General features: G+C 43.8%; 1 protein-coding gene across 1 annotated transcript in view; it reads right to left on the bottom strand.

Moving 5' to 3' along the window:
• MYO7B (myosin VIIB) overlaps positions 1-10461 on the bottom strand; it is a 46321-nt gene extending 35860 nt beyond the window's left edge. The window contains exons 1-13 of the mRNA XM_054385721.1: positions 10444-10461; positions 8979-9092; positions 8196-8348; positions 6809-6993; positions 5931-6052; positions 5138-5280; positions 4937-5050; positions 3597-3750; positions 2455-2531; positions 2026-2145; positions 1659-1801; positions 800-1010; positions 86-221 (exon numbers count right to left, since the gene is read on the bottom strand). Coding sequence (XP_054241696.1) covers positions 86-221; positions 800-1010; positions 1659-1801; positions 2026-2145; positions 2455-2531; positions 3597-3750; positions 4937-5050; positions 5138-5280; positions 5931-6052; positions 6809-6993; positions 8196-8348; positions 8979-9092; positions 10444-10461 — 1690 coding nt within the window. The remainder of the gene's footprint in view (positions 1-85; positions 222-799; positions 1011-1658; positions 1802-2025; positions 2146-2454; positions 2532-3596; positions 3751-4936; positions 5051-5137; positions 5281-5930; positions 6053-6808; positions 6994-8195; positions 8349-8978; positions 9093-10443) is intronic.
• Between the last annotated feature and the right edge of the window lie 13364 nt (positions 10462-23825).

Raw genomic sequence — 23825 nt, 5'->3', positions numbered from 1 at the left:
GATCAACATAACCCTTGAGTGCCACACATCCAGGTCAGGTCATGCTTTTCTTTTTACCTTTTGTATCCAGCAGAGATAGGCTCACCTTTTGATTCATAAAAGACAACCCCAGCAAAATGATTGATGCCAAACTTGGTGTCATGGACACTTTTAGGTGGAATGTAGACATTACTTTTGCCATGGAGAGAATTGATTTTGACTAGCATGGTGGCATCTGTGCCCTAGAATCAAATACAGGGGAAAAAAAAACCAGACAGTTAAGCAGATTCCTGCCAGCACTGGCCTATGCTCAGCAAACAAATCAAAGTGGTGCTCAGAGATAACAAAACCTCAAATTCTTCTCCTTGCTTATGTAGGAGGAATGTAGTGTCTTTTCTTTTACACATACCCTTCTCTCAAGCATCAAGACAGAACATCCCACCAGAGCACAAGGCCTGGTATTTTAGGGCCTTTCTATCTTCCAGGAGAAGGAATGAAGTGCAGCCCAGATCAACATCAAAACAATACTCAAAGAATAGGCAAATTAAAAGATTACCTAAAAAAGCCTTCTAAAATGATGCAGACTCCTTTTCTGTCTGGAACAGCTGTGAGAGTTTCAACAGCAGGGTACCAGGAAGAGAACACATTCCAGCAGAGAGTAAAGCATTTGTATAGTGAGCCAATTTAAAAGAAATATCTATGGGGAGAAGACATTGCCTCTCCTAATGTGTCTGAAAGCCACTTTTGCACTTCTCTGTCTGTAAAAATCCCTGAGAGCTCTGTGCAATGCCAGACATTAAAAGTGAAATCAGAAATTTACCTTTGGGAACTTGCTCTCTTCATCAATGAGGGAGATGATGTTCATAGGCTTGAGTGCGATGACTTCCAGAGTCTGGCGGTTATCAGTGAAGTCAATGTTATTCCAGGAAATGTGCTCTGCAAGGTATTCCTCTTGCTCCAGCTTGAAGATGTGGTTCACAAAGAACTGCTGAAGGTGCTCATTGGCAATGTTAATGCAGAGCTGCTCAAAGCTGGGGGAGGATAAGAACCCACGGTCATCCTTGGCCAGTGCTGCACTGCTATGTGGTATTTTTTTAGTCCCCGTACTCAATACATATCCAGATATACTACTGCTATATTCCATAGTGTGCAAGGTCACCACCACTGCATCTTGCCAGTCATGGCAATATATCTTCTGCTATGATAAAGATAAGCAAAAATGAGCCAACTGATGATTGAGTGTTGCTGTATAAACAAGGAAAGATCTTGTACATGTTTTAAGAAACTCTAGAGTTAAAGGAGAACATATAATTGTGAAAATCGCTTGACTGTGTGAATGTGCACCATGTTTTGATTTGCAGTGGAACTAACACCCATGCGGATTGCAGCCTTTGGGAATAGCATAAAGTAAAAGGAGAGAACCCAAGCAAGATGGGCTGAAGAAATCCTACCCTATATTCCTAAAGTCAGTGAGGAATATTTTCTTGTTGAAATCAGGCAAGATGCATGACTTGAAATGGACTGGAAAAGACTGCAGAATATGGGCTGATGGTTTGTGAAGTGCTGATGACGTGACACCACACAACTGAGAGAACTCCTGCCCCTGAAGGGCAAACAGCTTTGAGACTGAAAGCACCAGAAGGAGAGATAGTAGTGACAATGAATCTAGAGTCTCCTACCTGTTGTTGCTGAAGTTTTCAAACCCAAAAATGTCCAGCAGCCCAATGGACTGCCACCTGTCCTTTGGCTTCTGAGAAGTTGGGTTGAAAATGGCTGAGTTGATCTTGTTCACTATCCACAGGAAAATCCGCCCATATATACCCTTAGAAAAAATTTAAGAGTAATTAGAGCCCATGGTTACAGTCTTTGGATTTAGCTTACAGTTTGCTATTGTGCTACTACAACGTTATCAAATTATCCCTGAAAACTATGAGGGACTGGAGCCCTATGAGTGAAAGTTTGTCACATAAGGCTCCTCAGCCATAAAGACAGACAGCTCTGGAAGCATCCCTAATCTTTAAACAGGGAAGATATAAGCACCAGTACCTTCACAAAGGCATCTCTTCCATCTGCAGCTTGAACTATGTTCAGAGGCCTGGACACACTTTCACCGCGGACAATCATGGAGAGGTTTGTTAGGCTGTGCTGCAGTTCACTGGAGTCCACCTGGAGGAACAGTAATGGCAACCTGGTCATTTCAGTGGATAAAGGAGATCCAGCACAGTCTGTCTCAGGAAGTGGGCCATGACAAACTGCTTGTCCAGCATCATTCACTAGCAGCCTGGTGTCCCAGCTTGAGATCTCTAGTTCAGAAAGATTACTCCAACAGCATCACTTGAGTGTCAGCAGGAGGGAGAGGAAATGCCCATAATGTGCATCCATCCATCCATACACACTCCACAGAGAGATGCTTGGTCAATGTGCTTAGGGAGCAAGGGCGAAGGAGCAAAGTAGTAGAAGATGGAAGTCCATTACCTCAAGTAGTTTGGTTGCAATTGAAAAGTGTGGTGAGTCCATCACATCAGAGCAGTCCAAGTTGTCATACACAGCCGCTACAACAAGGAAACAGTCTCAGGGTGAGTAATTTCTGCTACAGTGGTGTGCTGGTAAAGTTAATGTTGGGGGGAAATTTCCAACCCACCACAGGTGGGGGCTGTGCTGTTATTGCAGCCATGTTTCTGTAGCTCTGGTAATGTGGCAAGGCAGTAAGTCTTCTTTTGAAAATCCCAAGTTTGATGATTTTACTAAGGAAGGTTCTAATTTCACCCAGGAATCCTGGGATGTATAGGGGCCTCACAACTCCAGCATATCAGTCTAAAAATAGCAGCAAAACTGACAAGGTTATTACTTTTACACAGCAGATATTTGGGATCTGGGGAAGCAGTATTTTACTTCAGAAAGTGTTTCTGAAAATGTTTTTTTCTGTCTATCTGACTTGTGGGAAATTGAGACAATGAAGGGGAATTAGGGAAATACCTCATTTTAGTAGCCACCATTACTCAAAGAATCCATCTGACATCAGTATATTGGGTCCTTCGTATCAGAGTATTTTCTAAACTGTGAGAGCTTCTGGCATACCACTGATGCATGTCTCCTACCCTGTTTGTGCCATACCATAAGTGCACTTAATGCAGGTGAGTGTTCACCAAACCTAGCCTATTTATCACCTGCTCTTTATCACCAGACTTGGTAGAGTTAGATAATGGTTGGACTCAATGATCTTAAAGGTCTTTTCCAACCCACACAATTCTGTGATTCTGTCATCTTCAAATATCACTCAACTGCTTTTGTGTCCAATCAGCAGATGTAATGTAAGATGGCATTATATTATCTGTTGTTTCACTTTTTGTAATAAAGGCCTATAAATGTAATAAATAACCATGGAAACCTGGCAGCATAACAAAGTAATAATAATAAGATGCTTTTCAAAGCACTAGGCAGTGGAGTCACAAATTAGAATTCCATGATGCTCATCTGCCTGCCATTCCAAACTCATTCACTTATTTATATAGGGCAGAGCAGCGCAGGCTAATTCAGACAGATGGAAGCAGGCAGCACCTTTAGGTCTTTACCATTGAGTCTGAGGAAAGGGCAAGCACAGACAATGCGGAGTTTACCTTCAAATTCTATGTTCCCCAGGTGCAGTATTGCAGCCAGCAGCTTGCTGATGTCCCAGTGCTCAGAATCTGAGAACATGAGGATCTTCATAGCAGAGCGGATGTGGGCATAATCCGATGCATCGTTCCGACCATCACAGGAGATGCAGTTGCCCTGCAAGACACCACACCCTCAAAGAAGGAAAATCCTCCTGGTACCTATACAAGGAAGAAAGGACCTGCAGGCCTATAAAGCTTTGTACTTGTGGATACTTTAAGCCACTTGCAACAAAATGCAAGGTAAAAACCTATTTAGACATTGTATATGCTCCTTCCAGTTTCTTCCCTCATCTCTAATCTTAAGAATAACCCAGTAGCAGAAGGATAAATAACGCATTTCTCCAGGGCTTGACTAAAGACTGGGGAAGGTGAAAGAAAAAGCTGAGGGTAAAGCTCCTCTGCAGCACAGATCTGGAAACTTTGACAAGGTGACCTATACTTACAAGGCTGTGCCAGTTTATTTGGTTTCCTCTCTCTGCCTTGTCAATGGACAGTTAAAAACTCTAATCCTAAATCAAAGCAGGTAGGATTGGATCAGTACTAGAAGGCAAATCTCAAAATAAGAATATGTTCTAGTGGAAGGCATATGGAAGCATACTAGGCAGCATCAGAAGAACTTTCAGCAAAGCCTGCATAGGATGTTGCTCCTGATAGAAACTGGTTTTGGTCCTAATAGAGATGGAAAAATGCCTTTTTTTAATCCCTGCTATTACCAACAGTATAGTGTGATGATTACAAAAGTGAAATATTCCTAGACATTTCAGTTTACAGCATGTAAACATGCCAGCTTGTGCCAACAACTGACCTGAACAAAACCACAAATATGATCTCCTTTAATCTAATCCTCCTTCTCTGTATTATATTGCCCTTCTGCTGACCCAGGGAAATTCAGATCTGTCTACAAAATGGCCAGTGTGTGAACTCTAATACTTTTGCTTTTGAGACACCAGGCTTGATTTAATTTCTTCTGAAACTAGAGGCACAGTCCCATTTTTACCACAACTGTAGAACAGCCCAAATCAAAACAACTAATGTATTTAATATGAGGTACCTGCATAGGCTGAAGGGCAGAATTTTCATGATGGCTTTCATCCCCTAAGCCAACCAAAGCTTTGAACTTTCACAAGCTGCCCCATGCTGGTGGCCATTATTCTAAGTCTCTGAAGCTGAGGCTCACAGCACTTTCGGTTTTACTGCATCATATTGGGTAACTACCCATCTACAGCCCCTATTGATTGTAATTGCTGTCTGGGAGAAGCAAATGGCAGAGGGATAAGGGAGAATAAAGCAGAGACTATTACCATAGTGAGATAAGTGTACTCTGAAGCAGTGCCCAGGTTCAGCATCTTTTTCTGCTCTGTGTTCATTCCCATTAGCATGCAGTAGAATATGTGATAGTTCCTTTCCTCTGGAGCCTAAAAGAAATAGGACAATGGACAGCTTTGTCAGCATAAAGTTGTAAGACATGAGCAGGCAGAATGTACAGCTGCTGGCTCCCTCACCTGCCGGCAGACACGGGACTTCTCCAGAAGAAACTGTTCTATCCGGGCTCCTTCGATCACCCCACTGTGGTTGAAGTGGATATCGATGTACTTCCCGAAGCGGCTTGAATTGTCATTTCGAATTGTCTTGGCGTTGCCGAAAGCTGACGGGCAAGGGACAGAGAGGGTGTCTGGGTTATTGCACTTAACGAACATCAAGTCTATTTTTAATGGCCTTCCCTTTTGCTACTAGTATTTCACACATTCTGTTCCAAATGGTAGTGCTGAGAAGCACAGAAGAATGTCTGATCCCAGGCTGCATCCTAAAGAGAGAGGCAAGCATATAGTGCATCCAGGTAGTAGGGTCCTAGATGACATCCAAATGATCCAAACATGGCCTATATCTGGCCAGCCAAGAAAACTGCACAAGTCTGGAGATCTCCAGAAGGACTTTTTGGGAACATGTCTGATCCCTCCACTGAGAAAAGATGGGTAACTACAGGCAGCTGTTCTGTAGATACATCCATGCTTGGCCAGTCAGTTTGCCACTGTCTAGAGCAAATGCTAAACCAGGGACCTTTGGAATGACTCTTGTGCTCCTGGCAGTTCTGGGTTACATACTATAGTGGCATCTCCTCCTACAGCATGGGAGGTGCTGTGGACTTCATGAGGACATGGCAGAAAAGTATGGAAAACTTCTACCCAGTTTTTCAGATGTTGCAGATATGCAAATACAGTGGTTTAAAGATCTGTTTTGTGGTACAAAAATCCTGAATAAAGGTGGTAAATCAGGCCTGTTTGCTAAATAACCCACCTTCCAGAATGGGGTTGGCCTCTAGGATTTGCTGCTCTATCCAGGAATGCTGGCCACTGACAGCTGCCAAAAATTGTAGTATTAGCTTAGTGCTTTCAGTCTTCCCAGCTCCAGATTCTCCACTGCAGTAAGAAACAAGATCATTACAGGTTTCCTTTCTTTTTTGTCTAGAGCAGCAAAATGGCAGACCAAGTTAAAAAAAAAATCCCACTGATATTTCCCTGTGAATGGCAAATCAGACTGTCTCTCAGGGACAGCTGAAGAATTTTAGTCTTTCATTATCTCATCTGCTGAAATTTGTGGTTTAGACTTAGGACGAGGACTAAACTCTTACACTGATTTAAACCAAGCAAATCTATGGAAGGCATTCTGTAGAAGTGCTTTTCCTCTTTAAAGTATTACCAGATACATGAGCTGATTTGCTTCAGCTATAATCACATATTATTGCAATGAGACTATCTGGTTCTTCTCACTGATGGTTAACAGACATTAAATACATGTTATGTGTTTACAGGATGAAGAAAGCTTCCCTCCATCTTCAGGTTAGCAGATACTGTTTCTCTCTAGGAAACTTCTAATGATATGTAAGTATCATGTCCCCAAGGTAAAAGATCACCTTGCACAGCCTCATATGTTTTTTGCATATGTAGTGAGCATGTGCAAAATGTATCCCCATAAACAAAGATTCTGGGAGAAAACAATGGACTACAGAAATCCCTTGCTTATGTTTTACCCTTTGCAGCCCTAACTGAAAAGGAAGTAGCATGTCCTTCCTGTCATTTTTTTACTCTTAACTATGCCCTTCTGCGTCTACAAAGGTGCCCCAAAACCATGGCAGACTTGGTTGCTGCTACTCAGCCTCTCTGAGTCCCAGTCACCTGATCACACAGCACTGGTCTCTCTTATTCCTCTTCATATTGAAATAACAGTTGTCTGCAATGGCGAAGACATGAGGTGGTAGCTCTCCAATCCTCCTGTTACAGTACAGTCTGATCTGATCAACTGTGTAGAGGGGCAGCAGCTGATATGGATTCACTGCTACCAAGATTGAGCCTGTGTAAGTCTGCAAAACAGTTATGAGTGTTACCTCTAGCAGCAAAACTGCAAACAAGAATACAACCAAAGCCACTTGTATAAATCTAAATCAAGGCAGGAGGGAAGCCTGGGAGAGCCATAGCAGCATAGGTAATGCTGAGAGCCTCGCTCCTCACTATAAAAACCTCCAGGATATGGAGTTTTTTTCAAAAGGAAGAATGCTAGCTATAATCTCCTTGCAAAATTGCAGCTCTCTGAAGCTGAAGCACGAGAAACTCCAATCTGACCTGGCATTTTTGTGTGTTACCACAAGCTTTTCCATAGTGTTTTCTTAAGCCACTTTTGTGTTTCTAGCACAGATACAGCTGAACTTTGCTAATGGACAGTTACGGCTGTGTTATTCATACAGTCATTTAGTAACATTTGTAAACAACCACACCATCAAAATGAAGGAAGCTACTGACAGCTGCAGATATGCAAGGCAACAATATTATTCAAGAACTTCTACATAAGACAACTGTAGACTGCTGGAGTCTAATATAGCAGATCTCAGTAGTTACAACTGCAGCATCTATAAAATCAGTGCTTGTTTACACTAAACATCCCGATGTCTGTGTGGCAAGAGTCAGCTCCTCTCCTACACTGTACAAAACACAGGAGGCAAAGCATAGAGAAACTTTAATATTATTATCATATTACAGAACTGAAGTAAGAAATTAAAAATGCCAAATTGCTCAGTCATAGGTAAAATCTGTAGTGGACAAAAAACGAAACCAGGTACCCTAAATATCCAGACTTTATCTATTTTATTACATCAGAATCAACTATACATTGACTTAGACTGGAGGATACTCCAAATCATGTCACTATGTATTAGTTAGACTGATCCTGTGTCACAGCTGCAGGTAATAGCAGCACTAAGCTGTAACATGGGCTGGATTTAGCTACCTGTCAGCCAATGGTGGAAATGATCACTCCAGGAGAAAGTAAGCAGGGTCACTGCCTATGTCTATCTCCATGAATTTAGGGACTGCTATTATCTCTCTGCTTCACAGATGAAGTACTTGAATGACAGAAGAGGAAAAACTGTGTTGTTTCTCTTTGGCACCCTCAATAAAGGATGCAGTGGTCCCCATGTGTGAAAGGCTTGGAGGCTGCTCATGTCACTCTGCTAAATGTATAGTAGAGGTCCTTCCTGAAAGTACTATGCCTGGTGGCCTTGGTACTCACATAGATTTTGTGCTCCTGGTGGCGGATGAGAAGGTTGTGCACCATGCCTGCTTCATTGAGATCCCCAAGGCGGATCATGTCTTCCACCCCTTGGACAGAGGAGGGGTGCATCAGGCGCACCATGTGCATGTTCCGAGCTGTGATCCAGTGCTCCTGAAACAGGCAAGGCATCAGCTTTAATGTGTTATGCTGTTGCACACAGGCAAACAAAGGAGAGAGGCGTGTCAGACCAGAGCAAGCTTCAGCATCATCTATGCTCAAACCAGCCTTTTCTAACAAACAGTTGACCAAACTACAGAAATTAACTTGTTTGCTGCTCCCCAGGACCAGATCATTTAAAACACTAGATGAAGCTGTTCAGCTGTGTTCTGGACATCATCAAATTTAGGATTCTTCAGAGAGCAGCTTTGTCAGGTCATCACAATCACAACATTTTGGGGTGAAACCCCAACTGACTTTAATGGAATCACAATTTCACCTAAGGCTCCACAAAATTTAGAGATGGTAGCTTGTCTATGTCTTTTTTTTTTTTAGCTGCAGAGATATAATGTGTAGCTCAGGAAGCTCTAAATCTTCATAGTGTTGTGACTCAGGCATACTAGGGTATTGCCCTATACTTGCCTTGTTTTCATATTCTTTCCTTCAGCATATCCTAGCAAACATTATCAAAATGAGACCATTGGCTCGATGAAGCCATTGTCTGACCCAACAGGGCCATTCTTTTGTACTTTGTACTTTTAAATTTTATGTTCATCATTTACAGAAAGTTGTAGCATAGCCTACCTTGCCTTCATCATCCAGCAGCAAGATCCGTCCTGAGTCAGAGTCCTTTACAACTGCCCCAATAGGGACATTAAATTCACTGTATGGTTGAGTGTCCAGCCACACGTGATCGCCCTGGGGAAAAGAAAAGCTATGATCAAGTACAGTGACATAATTGATGCTATGTAGCTCACAGGCATATATCTCTTGCTCTTAATTGTTTAGTGATTTGATTTCTTTAGCTGTGTTAAACTGGTTATGTTCTTATTGCTCTCAGGCAGTACAATCAGAACAGTTACAGCATTAGGACCTCTGAGTTCCAGTCCCAGCTACTCAGCTGACCTGGAACATGACTTTGGACAAGCCATCAAGCCCAACTGTCTCACAAAACAAAATGAGGCAACACCCTTCACAAGAAACAGCTATTACTCAGCTCCACTACCTCCCAGAGATTGCCAGGTGGCACAGTAAGTGCTGGTTAAGTGCCTTGTCAGCCACACATTACCTATGGTATTCTTTCAGAAGAGAGGCTTGAAAACAGACATTACCAGGAAAGAGAAACCCAAACAGGTATACAGACTACGTGCCTGAAAATATAGAGGGCTCTGTTACAAGAGTTTGTAGATATATATTCTGAAGTCACATAGAAATGTGAGTGCATCCATGATGTCTCTTTGAAAAAAAAAAAAAAACAACAACAAAATCGTTCTTTACTCAGTCCTGCTCCTCTCTTCACATTTGTAGAAGTGTGGCGACATCCTGCCTCTCTGCAGAGCAAGCAAGCAAAAAAGTGCTCTTCTGTCACTGGAGGAAGGTGTGAGCTATAGCTGTCCTTTCCTAGGAATGAGCAGCATCTTGGTATCACTTGCATTGCTGTCCTGCTTATATTCCTGAACTCCGAGCCCTCAGGGATACCTTCTCTTGCCCCAGGCACTAATACAGAAAGCATACTGAGTGAAAACTGAACAAAGCTGTAGGACAGATCTTCACTGGGTAGTTCATACTTACACCTGCTGAGCAACCAGCTTTCTAGCCAAGTGTCTTGTCATATACAGCTTTTGTTACACACTGTAGCATTTACTGTCAAGGTTTCAAAAATTTTACTGAACAAATAGTTTTTTTTCCTCTAAAAATACTTTATGGGCTTATGTCTAAAATCAAGTAGCTGTAGTGTAAAGCCTTTATAAACACTGCACAAGGTTATGAAGGATGTGACAAACTAATAGCTCTCATTTTCATTGACTTAAACTCCAGAGGTAATTTGGTTAGTTTCAGTGCCACACCTTGTGACAGAGGTCACCAGCTCAGAATGAGCACAGCCAAGCTAGGCAAGACACCTCTGCATTTCTACTTTAGATTGATAATATTTTATACCTTGCTGCTACTGGGTTATTGCTACTTTCTTTCAGATATACCTGATGTTAAGGTAATTTTCGCCTCTTTGATCCTCAGACTAGTCAGTAAATCACAATAGCAGAGGACTTACCTTTCTGAAAACCATCATTGTTTCAGCTCACTGTAAGTGCCAAGAAGAACGTAATGTTAGACCAGAAAAGGGCTCAGGCTTGATCAGGACAGTGGGGTGGAGATGTTTCCTGTAAATATAAGAGCAAAATGCCTTAACAATAATTATGTTTGCAGATTTCATTAAAGCAAAAGAGATCATCATAAGCTACACCCAACCCAATGCAGAAACAATTAAACCAAAAGTAAAGATCTGCAGCACTTGAGTGGTGGTCTGCTCTGAGTTCTGCCACATAACCCTGGAGATGTTCTCAACCCTGAACAAGTCACTGTGCATGTTTTCATATTGGGTAGTTCCCTCATTCAAATGGTAGGCAAATTTATTGACTGAACTTCCAAGTCTGGGCAAAGATGGGCCACAATCAGCCACAGTGACTCACAACTGACAGACATTATTTCACCTGTGCCAGAAACCAGAATTCTGCTCAAGAGAGCAGAAATGTCTACCCAGAACAAAGAGGGAATGGTACACGCAAACATGAAGCACAGCCATACCATGTCACATTAAAGCTATACCTAGTTCTGGATTGAGGCTGTGATAACAGCAGAGAAGGGACATACAATCTTGAGATGCTCAGTTTCAACAGTTAAAATGCTTATTCTCAGGTAAATCATAAATGGACAACCCCCAACCTGCTCAATTGGCTGCTTTCTGACAATGTCTGTCTCTCTCTCTCTTGCTTTTCTGTTCAAAATAATGCAGCACCATAAACCAAACTGCACCCCACAGGATGGGAGATTACCTCTCCAGAAGATATCTTCAGTCTGGATTCTGCAGGTTAGCTCCCTCTTTTTCATAAGCATTGGAGTAAGAAGGAAAAGGAAGGTGAAACTGGCACTGGTGCCATTATGGGATCCCTCACCAAGTGCCAGTTCTCTGCTGCACAAAGGAGGAAATGACTACAGCACAGTTATTTATTACAGGACTTTGCTCCCAGTTCAGCATATGGCATTTCCAAGTCAGGTGTTCCAGTAAGCAGGAAGGCTGATTCCTGCCTGGGTGAACCTTAAACTTCAATCTCTCCACTGTCCCTGAATCCTTCCAGATTTCTGGAAAACACTCCCAGAAGAAAACCTTTTATCATCTGGTCTTATGCTGCTCTGGCACTACTGACTTCCCTGGGATTCTCTTGGAGTCATTGTTAGATAAGAGGAAAAACAGACCTCATCTCTCATGTCTCCCCTAGGTTTTGTACAGCTCTTCTGCAAGGTCAGAAAATGCACATCAGTCTGTTCTGTGTAGACTCCCTTTCACAGTACCCAGACTCAGAGCCAAATAAACTTGATGTATAACTGAGATTGATATACTTACACACATAGACAAAACTTACTGGGTTTGTTACCATTAATTTATCTCCCAACACTCTGCTCCTGTATCCCAGCATCTGAGTGTGTATTAGCTCCCTATCTGCCCACTTGGCTCTTTCCAAATTAGGACATGGTCAAGAGCTTCACTCTTGCTGGTTGCTCCATGTGTTCTCTCAGCAATCCTGTGTCCTTCTTGAATATCCTGTTAAATTTCAGCACTAGAAACAGAAGCATAGTATACCTGTAGAAAGGCAGATACAGTTTCTCCAGCCTGACCAAGGATCCAGGAGTCAGGCATGTTGCAGCCCTAATGATGAGTCCAAACAGTGAGGACAAGCCTTCTTCCTTGTACCTTAACCTCACCATATAGCCTTCCTCCAGGGTGCTGTACACAACAGATGCTTTCCCTCACCATGCACTAGTTTGTATGCCCTCTGTGAGCCAGAAAATGAAGATGTGCAGTAATTGTGATCATGTGCTAGTATACCTAATATCTTAATATTTATTTTCTTGTTTCCTAGGTTCAATTGAGATACACTGTATGATGGGAAGGACAACAAAAAGCCTTCATGTTAGATTCTTGGGGCTCCTGCTGTAGTTCCCTATCCAAATCAAAGGTAAACACTCAAGCATAGTAGTAAATAGTTGGGAGTAATGTGTTTATTCGTGTTACCTATTTGTGTTTTAATATTAGCTTCCTTAACTGAGGGGTTTGTTGAAGTTCTATAGCAGAAATGAAGATACAGGTGCAGAAATAGGGCATGAAGACTTTTAGCATCACAGAATGGTTTGGGTTGGAAGGGACCTTAAAGATCATCTAGTTCCAACCCCCTGCCATAGTCAGGAACACTTCCTACTAGACCAGGTTACTCAAGGCCCCATCCAACCTGGCTTTGGAAGTTTCCAGAGTTGGAGCCTCTACTTCTCTGGGCAACTTGTTCCAGTCCCTTAGCACCCTCATGATGAAGAATTTTTTCATAATTTCTAATTTAAATCTAGCATCTTCCAGTTTGAAGCCATTACCCCTTATCCTGTCACTACATGAAACTTTTTGTAAAAAGTTTCTCTCCAGCTCTCTTGGAGGCCCCTTTCAAATACTAGAAAGCTGCTCTAAGGACTCCCCAAAGCCTTCTCTTCTCCAGGCTGAACAATCCCAACTTTCAGCCTGTCTTCATAGGAGAGGTGATCTAGCCCTCTGATCATCTTCACGGCCTCCTCTAGACTTGCTCTAACAGTTCCATGTCCTTGTGTTGAGGGCTCCAGAACACAGTACTCCAGGTGAGGTTTCATCAGAGCAGAGAGGCAGAATTCCCACCTTCAGCATGCTGGCCACGCTTCTTTTGATGCAGCCCAGGATTCTGTGACTTTGTGGGCTGCAAGGGCACATTGCCAGCTCATGTTGAGTTTCTCACCAATCAGCACCCCCAAGTCCTTCTCCTCATTCTCTATCCCTTCTCCACCCAGCCTCTATTTGTGCTTAGGAGATATGTGTGCTTTTAGAGAGAGGCGGGAAACCACAGGGCAGAGAGGGGAGGTTTCATAAAGTTTCTAACTGTGCAAATCATTCTTACTCAAGGAATTTGCCTCAGAGTGGTTCTTTAGCAGACTTACTTCTGATACAACAGTTTTTAGGAGTCTATATGCTCTATGTGAATAACAACATTTCAAGTACTGATTTTATTAGTTTAAGGTCAAATATTGGCAAATAAATCAAACTCTGTATCTTTATACTACCAAAGCAGATATCTAAACCCAAAGCTTGCTGTGTACTTAGACTGCAGGAAAAAAGTGCCATACATATTTCTTCAGCAAAATGAAACATACCTGCTCAAATTCCAAATGGAGTGTTTTGGGGCAGCAAATCTCATTCTCAAAAAAGGTACATTTTTAACACTGTGGTTAAAACCCAGTGGGGCAGCAGTATTTCTGTCCTAGTACAGGATATAAACTGTATGAGACAGAAACATCTTGGGTAGTCTGAAAGAAAAGCACAACTCATTGTATGGCTGAAATACACTTTGGAAGGGAGATAGGTTTTCCACAGTTAAGTCTAGACATACTCAAAAGCCAGAAAACATGAGCTGAAGGAGACTTGATACACCAAGTGGAAGCAGCCTAGGTGCTTTGTAAAGCAGATGTACCTACTGAGAATGAGCAGGCAGCTTGCTAGAGTGCCTGTGAGTAAACAGGAGAGCTCAGGCTGGGAAAGGCACTGAGCTCTGTGAATGGGAAAGGACTTGCCAGGAGTGAGCAACTCTGTTTACTGCTGAAGACAGAGTTTGGTGAGGGACCGTTCAGGGCACAGACACATTCGTAGCTGTCATTAGGGGTAATTTGTAGTATGGTCTACAGTGAGGAATAATGCACCGAGCAATGCAATAAATCTCAAAATTGGATAATCACTGGTGAATTTAACCCTGCTGTTGTTCAGAGCAATAGGTCTGTCTGGAGAGACATGTGTTAACAAAACCACCTCTTCCTGACAGCTTCCTAATTAAGAGATTGATGTCAGGATCTGCACATGGCACTGCCTCTCACATTTCCTCTCCAGCTAAATCATAGTGGCCTTGTCATTTCTACATTACTGAGTCCTAGATGCCAAGCATAATTTTATCTTAAACTAGGGTGGGGTTTTTTTTGAGATTTCTGAAGGGAGTTGGATTGCATATGACAATTTGCAATTTAAACTAATCAGTCAAGAAGGCTTCCTGTCAACACTAACCTCTCTCCCTTCCGCTAAGCAGATTTATAGCTTTAAGTCACTGATGTCTGTTACCTCTGAAAGGCATGCTGCAGGGAACAGAGTAAACCAAATAAGAAGTACATACCGGTAAAGGATTTCCAAGTCCATCCCTTGGTTGTCTTGAGCACTCTGTCCCTCAGGGAAAGGCTGATTTCATTCCAGCCAGTTCATGATATTGTATAGAGAGGCAGACTGGTGGGGCTCTGGGATCTGTCATTGCACATCTTCACACACGTCAAGTGGGCGCTGCTTACTCTGCTGGTTAGAAGGCAGGTCATTCTCCCCCACTGTGCAATCCCATTATGGTCTGAGTGTCGCTCCATCCTTCCTTTTGGGATGCAGCCAAGATGGTATTACAAGGGTATATTACAGGCCAGTAAGTGCCAAGTTCTGGCTCACGAGGGACAAAGCTGTGCACGCAGGCATACATGCTAGTGTGCACACACATTACCTGCAAAGCAGTTGCCAGAACTGATGCCAAATTATCCAACATTGCCAAGGTGAGGTTAAGACACAGATGCACCCTCTCCTGTGCAGTGCATGTGGCATGTCACTACACAAGATTTTGTTTCAGAAAGATGGGAATTCATAACGGTTAGGAAGGAACCCTTATGCCTCCTTCCAGAAAATGCAGAAATTCTCTGTTCTGTCATCAGTGCAGCTGGAATTTGGATCAGTGGCTTGCCATCACTGCAGAACAACACATTTAAATTACCAATTTCCAAGGAAGGCTACCCTTATACTCCAATCCTGCTTGGGACTTTAGTATGGAATAGACTTCTGTATTTTCTAGGTGCCCTGGTACAATTTCCAGGTCCTTCGTACACATCATTCAACTTCTTTTTTTTTAGTTTTAATTCATGTTCCCCCTTGTCCATTATCTTCTGTTATATTACTCCCAACATGTTATTTCCTACCTCAGTGCTTTGCCTACAAAGAGCTTGTGTTGTAATGAATCACATTAACATTGTCACACTGCCTTCTATTTAGTTAGTTGTAGAAAGCCATTACATTTCCCTTTGGAAGTCAGGCAAGTGAAACAACGGGAGCCTCCTGTCAGTACAGGCACATGTGCATGCTCCTTTCAGAAAAGATGTAAGTGAAACCACAAGGTGCAAAGAGTTAAAAGCAGTAAGAGTCACATAGGAGCACGAAAAAAGCTGTGACGACATTAAGAAGTGGTCCTGAGGATTGCTAAGGGACCTTTGGGGCTACCTAGAAAAAAACTATAGAGCTGCAAACAAAGAGACAGTTTCTATATGATTTATATATGCTGCTTAGAGGGGGAAAAGGAGAGGTTTCTACATTTTTGCTAAGAATGTATGATTGTATCCAGAAGACTTTACTGCAAATTTCTTCTTCTAATTGAAACATCATAGAAGATGTTTAGTAATAACTCAAAGAGATCAGCTGTATTTATTATGGTAAAATTAACTGCCTGCATGATAAACGTACTTTTGCTGCTGGAGTGTGTTAGGTTATAATGGCTTAACCACTCTGCTGTCATCTCTTAAATGCCTGAACAAGAGTGTAGTATGTAGGATTATAAAAATCACTGTTCTTTAGAAATACCCTAAATGACACTGGCTCAACAGTTTTCTGTCACAGATTGAACTGTACCCTCTTAGAATAAGAAAATGCCATAGAATAAGAAATTTGCCATAGAACAAGAAGAGAGACAGCAGACCAGCACTGTGTGCATTTATTGGACTTTCCATTTTGAAATGTTTTATCAATGACAGAAGTCATTGGAGGTGTCAGTGGGCATGTGAGAAGACAGGCATGAATTCAGATCTGCCCTTTGCAGCTCAGCCAGGAGTTGACTTCATGCTCTGCAATTATCCATCCTGAGTAAGACTGCCCAGACATGCTTGGGCATGAGACAGACTCTGCCTCCTGGAGTGGTCATGTGAGGGTGAGAAGCAGGGACAAGCTTCAAGGTGCTCAAAGGAAAGTCACTGCTGCTCCATGATGTGCTGTCAGATGTTGTGTTCACATGTGCATGAGGGTTACCCAGGCACACAGGGAATCCCTGAGCATTGCCACAGCAGGAGTCTGGATGCCCCAAGTGTCCTCCCTTGAGCCATCCCACAGCAAAGTTCAGAGCAAGAAGCTCCAAGGCTCCAGCTGCACAGGGCAGCTCACTGGGCCACTCCAGAGCAGAGGCTTCAGGAGGGCCATCAGGTGGGCCTCCCACAGTGGGCAGTTGGATGCTCCTGTGTCCCAGCTGAAGTCACCATGGTGGCATGGACAGGTCACCATGGTGGCACACCCAAGCCAGCTGCTTCCCTTACAGCTGCCCCAGCGGCCTCCCCTCCAGTCATGCTGCAGCTGTGGCCCAGCCAGATGCTGCAGTGGGAGCAGGTCAGAAGGAAGGGCGAGAAGCATCCGTGGCTCCAACAAAGCAGGGCTTGGTAAAGCTTAGCTGTGCCTCTCCATGAGCCCAGCAGCTCCTCATGGGCTGGGGTGGGCAGAGGGGGCACAGCAGGGCTGTAGGACTGCCCTCATGAGCAGCACTTGCTGAGGAGGCTAGGTCAGGCCTGGGCACCCAGAACTGCTGTCTCCTCTGCAGCTGCAGGACAGGGATGCAGCTGCAGGATGGGGATGCAGCTGCACCTGCAGAGGCTCTGGGACAGGTACTGGATCCTGGCATTTGCCTGTTTCTTGACGGCCTTAGGCAAAGCCCCAGGGGCAGTGACACAGTTTCACCTTCTCCCAGGACTGTGTGTTCCCAGCAGGGACAGAGGAAGCTGAGCAGAGATTCCATCTTTCTTTGCCTTCTGCCCATCCCTGTTCCCTAGCCATGCCTGCTGCAGAATATCAAGGGAACTCAGCCTGGTATAAGCTTGCCCATGGTTGCCAAACACTGTTCTATGTGTTCTTTCCTCAGTGTTCTGCCATGTCTAGAAGACAAAGATGAAGTGCCTCAGAAAAAGCAAATATCAGGCATTGCCCATGACAGGAGTATTTAATCTGCCTGATTTTCCTTAGGTTTGGAAAGCTCTGGGTTTTGTCCTTCAGCACTGTGATTGAGCCTGTGGCTTCTCAAGACTTTCACTGCCAGCAGGAGCTACCCCAGGTCCCTGTCTCTGGTGAGGAGCCCATGCATGTCAGCACAAAGAGGAGTAGAAATCCCAGCTGTGTGCTTCCTGCTCTCTGTACTTGAAATGTCCCTCTGCTAGCACAAAATGTCCATTTGTCTTAGGACAGTTTCATCTGGCTGTGAAGGAATGTTCTTTCCAAGTGAGGGCAGACAGAGAAAAATGGTATTTCTGTGAGCTAGTGCCTTTTCCTGCTTCTCCAGAAGCAGGGAATGTTTCCAAAAGCAGGGTGTCCTTGCAGCTCTGGCTGGCAGACTCATGTGTCAGTCTTTGAGCTCCAGCTCTGAAGCACTGCTCAGGAGCCAGCTGATACAGAAGCTCTTGGCAGAAGGGTGAGTTACTTGGAGTTACACGACTTCATGTGGGATTAAGGAGATGGGCTTTAATGCAAATAGAAATACTTATCCCCTTTCAAGTCATGGTCTTCCATGGCCTGTCTTTTTTTCCAGATGATGTCATCTCTGATCCTGAAGACATTGTTGAAGTTTCTGCAGTTGTGAAGCAGCCAACCAAGGCAAAACAGAAACACCAGTCACAGAGTCTGCAGAAGAGGTCAGCATCATTTTTGAGACCATATGTGCAAGATGACAGAGAAAGTGTCTCTCACTAAGGCATCTTGAAGCTGGGCCTGCTCTGAGTCTGTCCAGCAGCAGGTGCTTTATTTCTACAAAAAAGCAAGCTGTGAACAGCTGCCAGGAATACCATTCATTATAGGTGGTTCTTCAGGCTTTTTGACATCTGAAGAACTTGCATGTACACTGTTACCCAGTGGTCTGCAGCTGCGATTGCACAGTGCAAGGGACAGGTTCCCCTCCTTGTATGGAAGTTGGCTGCTTTTCTTCAGAGCTGCAGTTGTGCTGATCTAATTGAACACCTCCTTTTTTGCCCACTGAGGAATGACTTGGAAAGGGCCAGCAAATCTAGAGTTGAATAAGTCTGCAGAGAGATGCTCAGTATAAGGAAGACCAGGTGGTTCTTTTCTTTTGCTATCCCAGGTTCAACCAAGAGGGATCAGAGTATTCTCTCCTGGTTTCTTTGCATTCCAGAAGCAGGCTTAGGTGGAACTATCTGTATGACAACCAGTTGTTCGTTTTAGGTCATGGAGAAAAAAGTCAGTGCTGCATTTAGCAGAGGTCATCTGCAGGAGATCTTGACTGGTGTCTTCAAAATGAATGTCACCTGTGAGGACATTGGCACACTAAGGGAGGATCACTAGCTGAATGACTTCCAGGCGTTGTTTCAGATGAAAGCTGCCTACAGGTTCACTTGCTTAATACTCTGTTTCCCAAGTGCTTTCCCATGTTCGTTTCAGGCCTGGGAGAGAGAAGTCAGAGCTATGTTTGGCCAGCAGTCAGCCAGATGAGACCTTGAGCAGTGCTTTCAAGCTCAGTGTCACCTGTGAGGACATCAGCATGCTCAGAGACCATCAGTGGCTGAATGATGAGGCAAAGCAGCTGCAGCACAGTGGCATTCTAATTCAGCCTTGATTTACCAATACCCCTTCACTGCCTCCACAAGGCTTTTCAGAATTATTTGAAGTTCTCCCCTGCAGAGCCTAGAAATACCTGTACAGTTGTTATTTTAGGGAATTCAGGATCCAGAGTTTCTGGAATTTCTTTTACTTCTTGTATGAGGCAGCTTCCAGGGTGGCAGGTGTTCTTATCAACACGTAGAACAAACCAAGTGCCAAATTCTCAGTGCTTAAGGGTGGCCGGCAAAGACAATGTTGCTGTTTTTCTTTTGGTAAGCTTGCACTTAGCAATGGAATGATAGTGACTGCAGGGTGTTTATCTGTAAATATGCCAATTATCTCACCAGAGACAGACCCATCACCTTTACACAGACCTTGTCACTGGTCTCCATTTGGAGACGTTGACCACACCTCTCCAAGTGCGACCATTCTACAGGCAGCTTGTGGCAGAAAGAAACAAGAAGGATGGATACCCATCTGCCCATGCTTTCAGTACATTCTTCTACTCAAAACTAATCTGTGGGTGCTATGCAGGAGCTAAAAGATGGACCAGGGTCATGGATCTCTTCCAGGAGGACATCATCTTTATGCCCCTTCACCTGAGGGTGCATTGGGCACTAGTGGTGAGTCAAAGTGGCTTCTTCTTAGAATTGGATGGAGAGGAAAGACTCACAAGAAAAGTCACAGGATGTTAGGGATTTAAGGGACCTCCCATTGAGTCCAACCCCCCTGCCAGAACAGGACCATAGAATCTAGCACAGGTCGCACAGGAATGCATCCAGATGGGTCTTGAAAGTCTCCAGAGAAGACGACTCCACAACCTCTCTGGGCAGCCTGTTCCAGTGCTCTGTGACCCTCACAGTTCCTCCTCATGTTGAGGTGGAACCTTCTGTGCTGTAGTTTATATCTATTGCCCCTTGTCCTATCACAGGGTACAACTGAGAAGAACCTGTCCCCTCACTCTTGACAGCCAGCCCTCAGATATTTACAAACATTTATTAAATCCCCTCTCAGTCTTTTTTTGTATTTGTTCTTCCAGAGGTGAACCAAGTATGTGAGACTGTGTTTTGTTTTCTGCCACCGATACCTACAAGAACAAAGCCAGGAAAAAAGAAACCTGGATCTGGCTTCTTCAGTGGGCACTTCACAGCATGGAGTCCCACGTAACTGAGCACTGCTTGGCTTTGAACTGGGAACTCGAACTGCTGGGCACAAAGGTCTTAATGCTTTCCAATAGATCCAGGCCTTTAGAGAACAGCCATAAGCATTTCATGTTCTTATGGTACTACCTCAGGCTGCAGATGGAGCAGGAACCATGTCATCTTGAGGCAGTGCCTCTCCTTGCTGTCTGATGACTTTATGTTATTTTTAGTAAATCTGCTACAAGGAGGTGAATCTGGCTTGTCCCTCCTTTTTGCAGGTCCTATTGAACAATGTGCTTAGCTATTGTCAGTATCTGGAGCACAGATGCTGGCATGTGCCAAAACAAAGGGCTGAGCTGATGCTTCTCAGCAAGTTGATAGTACAGAGCACTGCATCTAAAGACTTCATGTAAGAAACAGAGCAATACTGACTGCAGGCTTTATCTGTAAATACGCCAGTTAGCTCGCCAGAGACAGATCCATCACCTTTACGCAGGTGAGTGAAGGCTGTGAACAGCTCCAGAGCTTTTGGCACAGGTACAAGAGCCAGGTAGGTTCCACAGCAGCTGTTAATGTCTGGGGCAGGAGCTGCAGTTTTGTACCTCTCCATTTTTGGTGTATGGCTACTGGGTTTGGAACTTTCAGGTGGGCTCAGCAGGGCAGAGCTGTCTTCTCCATCCTTATGTCTGGTATCTGCTTCCTAGTGGAATCTGTGAGGTTCCTCTTGAGCTACATACTGCAGACAGTGGGTTTGTGGCTTTTGTATTTTTGTGAGAGAGGGGTTTCTCCCTTTCACCCATTAAGATCTTGGTTATTTTCTAGTGCTGTGGTCTTTTATTGGAGTGCTTGTAAGCTGCTGTGGAGTTAAGTCAGCCTGGGTTTGTTGGGTTGTTAATTCACCCTCTTAAGAGCCATGTGGCTGAAAGCCATGTTGTAGCCAGTAAGCAAGCACTGGCAGTTCGTAAAAGCAACTTCACATTCAAGAGTTCATGTGGTATTTATGGACATTGTCTGCCTCTGTCTGCCATGACTTCCTATGTCATGGATTTTTTTTTCACATGCCAAATTTTAGGAAGAAAATTGTGTGGCAGATAATCCACCAAAAGCTGCTTTAAGTTGAGGTTCCTTTGTCTGTTTTTTTTTTTTTTTGTTTGTCTGTTTTCCTGTGAGTTATCTAATTAATCTGTAACTTTATATAAAAGAATCTTTCTGGAATTAAACTCTTTGTGATAATAAAACATGGAGTGTTTTGGGGGTTTGTTTTGGTTTGTTTTTTGTAGATAAAAAACCCCTACAACATGTTAATGTGATTTTTAACTCACAATCTGTGAGGAAGAAAGCTCTAGCCAGGATAAGTGTCAGAGCACAAAAACCTCAAGTGATTGTCACCAAATCAGGATGTTGCTCACTATGAGATGAGCAAGCAATAATGAAGGAGATTTCTCTTTGGGGAGACTCACTGGATTTGTCAGTCCAGCACTGCACACCTGTACTGCTGTGGCAGTGGACTAAAATGTGGTTGCACCGATGTGCCAGGCTATGGACACATGTCCTGCCAGGTTCAGTAGGGCTGCTGGAACATGTTAGTGCCCTATTGTTCCCCTGCTGCAGGTGCTGCTTCCATGCCTCTGCCAAATGAAGAGCTTGTGCCAGTTCTCACTGTGGTACGGTCAGACAGAGTTAGATTAAACATAGTGTTTTCTCCTTTTTTTTTTTTTAATTCTTTTAAGTTCTACTCCAGAAGCAGAATAAGATTTCGTATCTTTCATTTAGCATTGCAGAGCAAACATTGCTCCAGAGCTGGTTTGGAAGCCATATGTTTCCAATGCATCTATAAATAACCATGTACAGATGTTTCTGTAAGGCCACAGCGACAGTAGCGTAAGGTGATGCCTGGCTGGTGTTGAGGTACCTCCTTTTCCTTAGCTCTATGGGAAAAATGGTGATTTTGGAAACATCCCTTCTGTCACTGTGGGCACAGTCAGTCTTCAGGAAGCTGCTCCTTGCCTGAAGATCTGCTCTTCTCCGAAAGCTGATCAGGTAGTTTGTGTGTGTTTTGGGTTAGCAGTTGCATCAGTCTTTTGCTCTTAAACTGTTTGGCTTCATCCATTTGTGGGTTGGCATGGGTGTGTGGGAAGATTGTTCTCTCAAGGGTCTCAGCCCTACAGCAAACTCCTTAGGCACCGATGGGAGAGGAAGGCATTTTGGCAACCTGGAGAAGACATCTTGCCTGATGAACTTGAAACACAGACTGCTGCCCTGGGAGACTGTCAGGAGTAGCTCTGTGGAATTTAGGTCCTTCACCATGACCACAGTGCCTGAAACTGCAGCTGCAATGACATGCCCAGAAAGAGGCAGAAGGGAACCTACACACTGTAGTCAGAAACTGAAGTCAGTCTTGAAATAGCAAATCTCTTCTCTTTAATCTTTTCCTCCAAAACCCACGTTTAAATTGTGTGTACAATGGATACAACCTCTCTTCTTGACTGGGGTTGTAACTCAACCCAGAGCAACTGGAGATGGGTTTGTGATGGACCAGCTCATGGTTGTAAGGGAGGAGGCACTTAGCAGCACTAAGCATGGTGTGTTTGTAGGGGTCTGACAGGAAGTGGAGCAGAATAACCAGGAGCACTCCCCTGGCAGCAGCAGCCCTCCCCCACTGATCACTTGCAGGCAGTGAACTTGGCTGATGAAGTAGCTGACGAGACAATAGGGACCACATTGCTGACCTGGAAGGGGCACAGTGAAATGAGAACATTAAAAGATGTCACAGAGGAAGTCAAGATTATAACTGGACCCTCATGACTGTGTCTGGGTAGGTGGAGAGCTCTCTTATCAGGTGGTGGTTGACCCCCACAAGTACAGGAACAGCAAGTCAGTGCCCCCTTCTCATAAAAAGTCAGCAGGCAAGCTACTTGGCTCCTGTCAAATGTGCACATCCTTTGTTGACATGGACAACTTTGCAACCTCCCTGTGATCTGGATGGGGCTTTTCTTAGCGCCCGCACTAGACTAATAATTCCTCTAGTTAGTGGTCATCTAACATTTTTCCAGCATTTAGTCCCTTCCAGGTTCTCACATGGCTCATAGATTGAAATTTCTTCATTAAAATAACCACCCCTTTACAATTCTCTACAATTCTTGACTTCCCAGGGTGATGCAAGTGATCAAAACAGCCTGCTTTGGTCAAAGGCTCCTAAGTCCCCAGTACTTAGAATCATAGAACGATTAAGAATGGAAAAGACCTCAAAGATCAGTAAGTCCAAGTGATGATCCATCACCACCCTGCCCACTAAACTCATGTGCCATTTTTACATGTTATTTGAATACCTCCAGGGATGGGGATTCAACCACCTCCCCGGGCATCCTCTTCCAGTCTTTTGAGAACCCTTTCAGGGAAGAATTCTCTTCTAATGTTTAACCTAAATCTCCCCTGGTGCAACTTGAGGCCATTTCCTCTCAGTTTATTGCTAGTTATTGGGAAGACCAACATCCACTTCACTCCAGCACTTCAGTCATCAACCTAAAATGGCTCAATTTTTTAGAAAAGAAAAAAATTGAAAAGAGGACAAAGTGTGCT

Source organism: Indicator indicator, chromosome 13 (assembly GCF_027791375.1).
Source record: "Indicator indicator isolate 239-I01 chromosome 13, UM_Iind_1.1, whole genome shotgun sequence".
NCBI classification, from domain to species: domain Eukaryota; kingdom Metazoa; phylum Chordata; class Aves; order Piciformes; family Indicatoridae; genus Indicator; species Indicator indicator.
The sequence above is the reverse complement of the archived record's forward strand: the minus strand, read 5'-3'. Positions and strand labels throughout refer to the sequence as shown.